At 30.4% G+C, this 10,791-nt stretch overlaps 1 protein-coding gene across 4 annotated transcripts; it reads right to left on the bottom strand.

Annotated features, from left to right (window-relative positions):
* Positions 1 to 5,409: 5,409 nt before the first annotated feature.
* On the bottom strand, positions 5,410 to 8,496 carry LOC111886603 (uncharacterized). 4 transcript variants are annotated; one of them, XR_008232405.1, is made up of 5 exons: positions 7,835 to 8,493; positions 7,082 to 7,413; positions 6,833 to 6,922; positions 6,044 to 6,260; positions 5,410 to 5,602 (listed from the first exon to the last, which is right to left on the bottom strand). XR_008232405.1 is itself a non-coding variant. In XM_023882859.3 (3 exons), the coding sequence occupies exons 1-2, from the start codon at positions 8,116 to 8,118 to the stop codon at positions 7,179 to 7,181; spliced, it is 519 nt and encodes a 172-aa protein (XP_023738627.1). In that variant the 5' UTR covers positions 8,119 to 8,474; the 3' UTR covers positions 6,609 to 6,922; positions 7,082 to 7,178. The 4 variants fall into 4 exon arrangements, 1 of the variants encoding a protein (XP_023738627.1); XR_002848498.3 differs by having other exon boundaries at positions 6,110 to 6,260; positions 7,082 to 8,496; XR_008232404.1 differs by lacking the exon at positions 5,410 to 5,602 and having other exon boundaries at positions 5,609 to 6,260; positions 7,835 to 8,488.
* Positions 8,497 to 10,791: the final 2,295 nt, after the last annotated feature.

Here is a 10,791-nt window from a genome sequence, read left to right as displayed (position 1 = left end):
AAAATTGTTAAAATTTCATATTTAATTTTTTAAAAATAAACTCATGTAATACATGGGTCTCACACCTAGTTTATATATTATTTTAAATGATTTTTTTACCCATGGTTGCTCGTCAAGAAATGATAAAAAATAAAAAAATAATAAAAAATTCTTAACAAAGCTAGCCCAAACGTCTAAGGTTTAAGAGAACTTTGAGCATGTCGATGATAGAAAATTAGAAATAACAAACAGTATGAACAATAACAAAGGTGTTTGGACTGCTTTAGAGTATGAGAGAATATTTACATTATGAAAACATTATATTACCTACGAGTTTTTCTAATTAATTTGATACATATTCATATTAGTTATTTTTCAAGTCTTTTTATATTAATAAACGCATACGGTGCATTTTGATGCATTAATCTTAATTCTAAATCGTATTGCTTTTAAATAGCATAAATATGACTTAAACAGTAAAAATGACTTAAACGTAAAAAAATGTATAACATGAGAAAGCCCACAGAAGCCTGGACTTTTAGATCCAGCTTGAGTCAAGTAAAGCCCATAAAGTTTAACGGGTCAGGCCTGTCCTTGTTTTGGCCTTTTGGGCAGTCTCATTGACCGGGCTTTGAGCACATCAGCTGAACACATGCTCTTTTAACTGCCACTACTATAACCTAGTTGTTTTCTTTATTGAAATAATTGAAACTATTTGTTTACAGCCTTTGAGCTACCATAAATTCAATTATGAAAATCCATCGACTTTTTAATTTAATAATTTTAAAAATAATAAATTGATATTATATGGCGACTTGAATAGTTGTGGTTGGTCATAAAAGTTATACACGGGAAATTTGTGACATATCCTTTTCAAATCATTATTTAAATTGAAGGCATAAAGATTATGAAATCGTAAATGTATAAATTGTTTCAACTGTATGTATACATTGTAAAACTACTGTAATCATATAAATTAAAATATTTCCTTTTTTATGATTTAATTTATGATGAAAATGTTGATAATAATTGTGAGTCATATTGTTTTTCTCCTACCGAACTTTATATATATATATATATATATATATATATATATATATATATATATATATATATATATATATATATATATATATATAACTAGGGAATGAGTTCTATGGAAAACAAATAACTAGGACAACATCTACCGGAACCAATAATCAAATGACACGTGTCCATTTCTTTCTTCACAAGTAATGTATTGTGGAAATTATTGTGGAAGTGATGTGTTGTCATGTTTTCATTGGTTCATATATGTGTTGCCCTAATCATTCATTTTCCATATAACTCTTCCCTATATATATATATATATATATATATATATATATATATATATATATATATATATATATATATATATATATATATATATAAACATTTGAGAAATTTGAATTTATAAGAAAAATGAAAAAAATATTGAATTACTAAAATTAAAGTGTTTTTTTTTTCTCTTTTAAATTTAAACAAATCATTTAGATAAAATAATCAAAGCAAATTAATGAGATTTTAATTTAAAATTTTGAAATTATAAGGAAAGTCAATTAATGAAATTCATAAGCATTTATTATTAAATTTAAATACCATATGGAATTTAATAAAATAGGAAAACCACAAAATTACATATGGAATAAAAATTAATTTAAAAAAACCTGAAAATGACATGCCAAAATGAATAAGTGTGTGACAAGTGGCAAAAAAACCCTTCATTTATTAGAGAAGATATATATATATATATATATATATATATATATATATATATACACACACACACACACACACACACGCACACACACACACACTAGTCGTTTACCCGCGCTAAGCGTCGGGCGGCAAAGAGTTTCTTTTGGAAGATAGTTTTAATGTGATGATTAGTTTCCTTTGGACATGATATATTCATTGCGGTCATTTGGTATACTATTTTGTGTCGAATAGTTCATTTCAACGAATAGTTTCTTGCAAGATGTATAGTCATATAATACGACAGAAGTTGAGTCAACATTTGGAATTTCATCTAATAATCATACTTGATTTTACAACCTATAAATAACAAAAATTTGCAATCATGTAGTTTTGTATATTTATAACATGTCCAATATATAAACTACACCAATCTGCAATCATGTTGCTTCATCTGCTAGCCTTGCATTAAACATCAAATGAGCATCTAAGATACGTATATAAAGAAATTGCAAAATATAAGTTGTTGATTTTACCTTGTTAATCACATAACACTTCTTTGTACACAACGTTTGATGTGTAGATTTCATCATTATCAAACGTTTTTCCGGCTTTACTAATACCTTGGTATTGACACGTGATATTCCTCTGGACAACGCCACATAAAGTTGGCCATGTGAGAATACTGATTCTGGTAGATAAACACCTACATATGGAATTGTTCGTCCTTGAGCTTTATTGATTGTCATAGAGACTAAGCTAAATTGGAAATTGCTTTCTCTCTAGTTTGAATAGGAACATCTCATAGTCAGACGGATATAGAGGAATTTTTGGTAAAAACACTCTTTTTCAAGCATGTTGGCCAACAACTATCTCTGCATCAATGACATTTTGTTGGAAAGCTCGACATATCAATCTGGTGCCATTACATAACCCATTTGAAGGATCGATATTTCGAAAAAGTATTACAGGGCACCCAGTTTTCAACCGAAGATAATGAGGGGGAACACCACTAACATTTAGCGAGTTCAAATATTTCATCGGATATAAGTTATTTTTGTCATCTTCCGCTTCATCAAAACTATAGTAAACTTTTTGCTCGCCAGAAAATCATTTGATCAACTTATTATTAATCTCATCAACACTTTCATTTTTAGTTGACAATATTTCCCTCGAAATGATAAATTTTGAATCGGCGTCATTGGATTCCAAAGAAGGAAATATTGCATCAATCAGAGCATCCACTGAATTAGTTTTATTAGTGTATGGAATGGACATGTTATTAGGTATACGAATAAAGGACTCGTCCAATGTTTCCTCCTTTCTATCACCGACTCGTAATAAAAAATCAGAAAACCATGGGTCATTTACCGCTCTCATGTTGATATTTAATCGAAACCTTTTAACTCAAGCGGTCCTAGATTAGAAAGACGTTTAAATGTTCTAACATACGGATTCGAAGCTAGAATACGTGTTAGTTTTTGAATGATTCTTCTATCAACATTCTTCAAGGAGGATCTCTGTGATATTTTAGTTTCACCGTCATAAAAATACAACTGTAAATACCTCGATTTTCCATCCCTTGAAATTAACTGATCGATATTATGATAGAGTGTTCCACGTGCATAAAAAGTGTAAACTCTAGAAGTCATACTTGCCAATTCTTCATCCACCTTTACACCCAGTGATGCGAGATAAAAGTTTGAGTTATACGCCCTTATATTGTACCTGAAGCTTTCTTCTAGTTGCTCTTGCCTTGTGAAGAGTTGGTGCAATTCTGTGGGAATAGGGGAGTATGCCAGTTTTGTATTCTCACTCATGCAACAAAAGGTAGGGAATTCATATTGTAGTCGCTTTGCTCCACAATAAACACAAGGGTTTTGAGCCTTTAATATACGATGTTCCATACGGATATTTTCGTAAACAAAATCATATGGAGCCTCCTGAAAGGCGTATACTCTTCTTTTTGTCATCATAGTTCGTTCCTTTCTTCGTTGATAATATTCTTTATTATAAGTACTCGTCCTTTGAGCAGCACTTACAACACTCATAGAGGAATCTTCATTGATATTTGTTTCGTTTGTCTCCATTGTAGTGTAACTTGTGAGTGTTGTAGGTTGACTACATCTTTCACCGTTAGCTATCCTTCTCATTTTGTTTTTCTCCTTTTTCATGCATAATAGTTTCTTTTGAATCTTTTTCGATTTTCTACAAATATATTATTTGGATAAATAGTCATATATTATAAATGAAAATATATACTCATATAAACGACATACCTTTTTCTACATCTATCAGGTTTTGGGAATCATCACAGTTTTCGTTTCCCTTATCTATGTTCCTCATTGAACACTATAATGGAAATGTTAAGAATAAGAACATATTATATCATCAAGAATGTAACATTTTGTAATGTAGACCATGTAATTTAGTAGTCATGTATGTGTTTGTTTCAAAAAGCAACACAACCCTTAATAAATAACCAACTACACTAGAAACTTGTAATCCAAAAACACAATAGAAGAAACTAATACATAGTTAAAAAAAATTCCATATGTATCCAAAAATTATTATTCATCAATTCATAAGTCAACACAAGAAAAATAAACCACACATGAAAAAATTCACCACAATATGTCTAACATTAATGTAGATCAACTATAAAAGCAACGCACTCGTAAAAGTTGTCAAAACTTCAAAAAAAAAAACACCACCAAATGTCTCACACGGAATTAAAAATTCTTCTAGGCATATTTATGATGTTAAATGCTTCCAGCATCCTCGGTTGGAACTCTACGTTGCTTAATTTGGTTGATATCAAAATGTTCACTGAAAATAAGATAAAAACTATTAAAATGTATTGATTTAATAATTTTAATATCACTACAAGTATTATAATTTTCTAGAAAAAACTTACTTGAATCCAAATAATTTTCTAGAAAAAACTTACTTGAATCCAAATGAACCAATTTCGCCCGAAAAACAAATATTATATACTTTCTCTTTATCGGATAGACAGTCTTCAGAATTTGATGGCGTGTACGGTCGGTTATATATAGTTTCATCTTTATTATACTCCTCCTATTTATAATCAAATATTTCTCCTATTTATAATCAAATATTTCCAAAGTCACCTAATTTTGTTTTAGTGTAATAGTAATAATAATAATAATAATAATAACTAGAAAAGATTCCCATGCTTTGCATGGGTTGGAGTGTTTGGATTTGTGTTTGTGTTAAAACTTCTTGGGTTTGTTGCCAAATAAAGACAATCAAAATATTGAAACCCAATTGAAATTTGTAAGGTAGTCCTATTATAACACATATATGACCTCTTTGCAAGGTTGAAGAAAATCATGACATGGGGTTTTGTGTTTGGTAACATGGTCCAACTTTAAGAGGGAACATGGTCATATTTCCATCATATTGGGCTTATTAAACAAAAGCAAAGGTGGCTATTACAGGATGATGGCATGAATTATTCATTTGGTTGTGAAATTGCATTCCACTCTACCAAACACAAATAGTTTTTTTTTACAATTATAAAAAGTACATGGATAAACTCTTTCATAGTAGTCATTTTGCCAGACTTGCATTTCATCTTTTAGCTTGTAAACCACCTCCTTTACCTGAAAACCAAAACCAAAAAATAAATACTACAATTTGCAATTCTATTTAATTGTATTATATATACCATATCAGTTAGGTTCTTGCCTCTCACTGTAATGTCTGCTAAGTTGTGATGACCACCAATCCATTTCAATTCTGAAATCAAGAAGACTCTTAACTTACAAACCAATGGGCACCTTCCATTATGGTTGCTGCTTTGGCATCATTCCTTTTTCAAACTGATTTCCTACTCCAAATGAGGCAAATAAGTGTAGAGTCTTTGTTTAGACAACAGCACCTGCAATAATATTTACAAAAGGGTAGAACTGTAATAAAAACGTGGATCACGTGCCACACATATATTCCCATAAAAATAGTCAAAACACCTAATTATACTTTTAGTCCCACTGAAATATCATTTTTTTAGACATGGTCAAAGGAAAAAACTGTAAACCCTTTTTCGTTGCTATTTCATTGTTACTAAACGTTTTTCAACTTACAGTTGCCATTAACAAATTAGATGCTAAATTCAATCTTTAAAAATGACCATTTTGCCATTATCTTCTCCATTTCTTTCATTCACCTCCTCATTCCAATGTATTGTGCTTATTGTTCGAATACATCTACCTAAACCCCTGAACAAATGCTTTATGTCCAGATACATATCGGAAATTGAATGAACCAATTGATCTTTTGTATCACTAATCAACAAATGAGTTAAAGTTGAGGAGCTACACACCTTTTTCATTAAAATTTCCAAAAATTAGATGGATTTCACTTCTAAATTGGAATGAAAAGGTCAAACCTGTCATTCCTTTTATGATGAAACCGCATTCCTTCACACATGTTTTTTAGGTTTGATACAGAGACTGCATCTTGGTCAGCATTATGTAAGTAAGTCATGAAACCATACAATCGCACAAAAGTCGATAAACTTGCTACTTTTCCTTAATTCCCTGGAATTCAAATTCATATGTCATATTAATTTTTTGTTAAGCAAATAGAGGTAACAAAAGATATATATATATATATATATATATATATATATATATATATATATATATATATATATATATATAAATTATGTATAATATTGGTACATAAATTAGTTTAGCACCAAAACACAATAACCCGTTTGCAGATACATACATGTATACATGTATGTGTGTGAAATTTGAGAAACCCTTGTAAGAACTTTAAAAAAGTCAAATAAATTTTGCTTAACGTAAATAAATTACAAGATATGGATACAAAGAAATGACAGATGACAACATTCTTTATAATTGCCTATAACGAAATAGGTATCAGACTAAATTAATTTGCTTTAACTGAATTTCAAATGAGTAGTACAGAACATCAAAAAGCTACATCACTCCCACAAAAAAAAAACAATAGAAAAAACATAAGAAAATTTATTCTAAGAAAATCATGTCCTAACCTATACAGGTAAATGAATTTAATCTTCTTTTTACGATAAAAACATGTGTATCTACAACATAAAAGAAAGGAAAAAAAAGGGCTAACATACATCAGTTGAATCAGTCAAATGTTATGCGTATTAGGCATTCCATAAAGTCTTCCTCCTTCATATTTAGAAATAACTGTCGTGTCTCTCCTCCTGTCAAGATCAAAAACACAAGTGTGAACATAGATTCCTATAAATCAATAGTTAAAATGTTCTCCGTTCTTTGACGACTAAATTGAAAATGATCTTCATGATATTGAAAAAAAAGTTAAAAGAATAAAATATAATTCATGTTGGCATTATATCGAGCACCTGGTGGACAGAAAATGCAAACCAGCTTTCTAAGACTCCAAACGTTGTATAAATCAAAGGTATGTTACCCTTCCACTATGGAAGTGATTCCCAAATCTCAAAAAAAAAACACGGCAGCCCATTCAAGGTGCGTGCAATGAATCGGAAGAAGTGTTGAAGAAGAAGGACAGGTATGCACTTTCATTACTCTGGGATTGAGAAGATCGATTGGCTTAACCAATACACCCTTATCGGGTGGAACAGGAATGGAATTGGCTTCGCTCTTCTTCCGTCTTTTTATCCGAAAAATAAGCTTCAATGAAATTTGTATCAAAATCCTCCTCCTGTTCAAACTGCAACATGATATAAATTCATTATAATAACCAAAAAACAAAAGAAATTGAGATGAAGTTGGTTGAGAAAACAAAACAGTAATCCCATTTTCTTATTAATCTGGCAATAAATCAACAAATCTAAGGTTATAAAATCCAACAACAGCTAAGTTCATACTTCTTAGACAATTACTAAGAATCTTGCTCCTTTCATGGTTATCAGGTTCACATGATGCGAAGAACATGAATTTGAAATCAATTTCATAAAATTGATACAGACACATAGACAGACATTAATATACTTGTAAATATAAAGAGGAAGAAATAAGGGATACAGGTGGAAGCAGAAGGCGACAACTTCTGATCGGAGGTGAGGATAAATGAAATAAATTCAAGTAAACAGAACAAACCCCCAATCGATTAAAGTAGGTAACAGCAAAACCTGGATTTTTGTGATTGGAGCTCATAGCGGTGGCACAGAGGCTGCAAGGCGATCGATTTTCGATGATGACAGCCCGAAGACCACAGTGAAAGAGGCATGGGAGAAATGAAAAGCGTTTTTGCGGGGGGTTGGGCTTTCCACAGAATATCACCCCCGGTGTACCCTGATGGATTGGTGTTCGTCACTCTCCCAATCGATCTGTCACCCACTTCAAATTTCGCTATCGCCTCCTCCTCTTGTTCCACCATCGGAGCACCGTTTCCAAGATACGCCTCCTCATCCATCGTTATTATCCCCTTCACCGGTGTGACCGTTGGTGAATCGGGTATATCATCAAGCGGGCTATGGAAAGCTTCTTTTGGGGGAGAATGAACTTTTCCTGTTGATTGTTATGATAGTAGACTGAGAGAAGACGGTGTATACCGAGAGAAGACGGTGGAAGAAATTGTGTAAGCATCCCATTGGAAAGGAAAGGCGGCGGAAGACACCTGTAGGTGTAGTAGAAGTCGGTGAAACCCATTGACTAACACGTGCACCCGCATAAACTGAAGCAAATAAGATGGGGACAAATTTGTACACCACTCGTTCAATTCTTTTGAATAATAGGAAGAAAAAAATAAAAAGAATAAATAAAAAAATGAAACTAACCAATAAAAGGAAAAAAAATTCAAAACCCAAAGAAAAAAAAAGTTTGTCCAATCACAACAAATAATTGTTGGACTGGAATCCTTTAATAATAATAATAATAATAATAATAATAATAATAATAAACACTTACCGCCCATCTTGAAGATATAAAGTGAACGAAGTTAACGTCAGTGCACCAAAGTAACGGGAATAGTTTCGCTTGCCTTTGATGATTTTTCCAACAATATCTAAAAATAGCAATAATTAAAATGATAACTTGTTATTATTTTAAAAACTTTAGAATGCTAAAAATATATATAAGTTATTAAATTTACCGATCATCATTTTTCTCTCTGTCCGATCCTCTACTAAACTTTTTATCGAGGGAACCAATGGAAAAACCGGAAACCATGATATGATAGCATCGGCCAAACGATTAAACCGTGTGTTATTGCTGATCTTAATCATCAAATCACCACGTAATAAACTATATTGTTGATACCTGGGATACTCAACATAGGTTGGTTCGATTTGGAAATAGTTTAAAGAAAACACACCACCCAATAGATTATCTCTACAAATAAAACGCATCATTTGTTGTGGAACAACTGCTACCAATTTCTCTCTCTAATAGAAAATGTAATATTTGTATAAACAAAATACTTATGATAAATTATGAAAATGAAAATAAGATATAAATAGTTTTTTAAACATACATTTTGGTCAATAAGAATAATGAAGAGTTTGTTTGCTCTTGAGTCTTTCCAAATGAAATCCACACGAATGGGTGTCAAAATATACCACAAATTGTAGTTTAGTAACAATGAAAATGCATCAACGTAAATGTGACCATTCATGATTCTACATAACGAAAGTCAGATGTGACTGATGTAGAATTGATCTACATCATTATTTATATAAAAAATTATGTCGATTTGAGATGCCCAAAGTATAATAACATATGTATTGTAAAGTAGAAATATCCAAGCACTAAGAGTTTTTATTACATGATTTATTCATTAAATATTACAGAAAAACCAAAGCATCTATATACAACAACAAAAAAGAAAATATGGTCGTATAATGGACCTAAAGTATAATTCTTGTATTTTCCTATACAAATAGCTAGGCAGAGATAAGACTTTATCCATCATATTACAATCTTCACATGGTTACACCAAATTCGATCTAGTAAAGTAGAAGAAGTAAAGAAGACAGAAGACAAAAGAAGATTCATCAAACAGATAAAAGAAATAAAGAAAACCTGAATTCGTGTCACAAAATGTAATCCAATGCAATGAAGTAATCTTCTAATTCCCGATTCCTTGTTGGTGAATTGTGTTGTGAAAGTAAAAAATAAGAACATAATATATTATATTTATAGATAGAATAATGTATCATATGATGTATTTTCGGATATTACTAATTGTCAAAAGTGATACCAAAAATATTTTAAATCATATCATAAATACTTAATGTCAAAATCATACCAAAAATATTTTAAATCATACCATAAATACTAACCGTAAAAAGTCATACCAAAAATACTTTAAATCATACCATAAAATATTAACTGTCAAAAATTATACCAAAATTAATAATATTTTCATTAAAATAATATCATACTAAAAATAAAATATATATTAGAAGCTGAAATTACTGTAAATGTTAGTAAAATTTACAAATAAAAATAATTCCTTCTAGTTAATTTTAGAAAAGAAACTTATCATTTAATTAAATATCATGAAATACTAAAAAAAATTAATAAAAAATGGTTATATTACAATTTTCATTCCAATCCAGGACGGAATGAAAATCAACAAAATGGAAGGAATCAGAATTCAAATGCCTTTAGGAATGCACAATTCCATTTCATTCTTCCGATTCCATCATACCAAACAAAACAAAATAATTCTTAATGTAAAAAAAAATAACTCGATAATAACTGAAATAAAAATAAAGATATTATCAGGACTTCAAATTTTACCACATTAGGGGACTACTTGGTAGATAGAAACTCTTTGACATCATCTACTTGAATTTTACGCAATATCAAAGTCTTCTTAGTTACCTGCAAAATCAGCTATGTTAAGGCACAGTTGTAAAGAAAGTGTCTCCAATATCACATCATAATGTTTAACAGTAAACATTCACCCGAAGCTGGTCAACAACATTGACTTTATAACAATTATTGTTATCTAAAGCATATGAGTCTTGGAAAGGCCTGCAAGTAAATCAAGACCATATTTTATTAACAAGTTTGTAGAAATAACAAAACTTTAATAGCAAAAAAAAGGAAAACTTTTATCTTCTGATAAATCAACTTAACA

This window comes from Lactuca sativa, chromosome 5 (assembly GCF_002870075.4).
Source record: "Lactuca sativa cultivar Salinas chromosome 5, Lsat_Salinas_v11, whole genome shotgun sequence".
In the NCBI taxonomy this organism is placed as follows: Eukaryota; Viridiplantae; Streptophyta; class Magnoliopsida; order Asterales; family Asteraceae; genus Lactuca; species Lactuca sativa.
The sequence above is the reverse complement of the archived record's forward strand: the minus strand, read 5'-3'. Positions and strand labels throughout refer to the sequence as shown.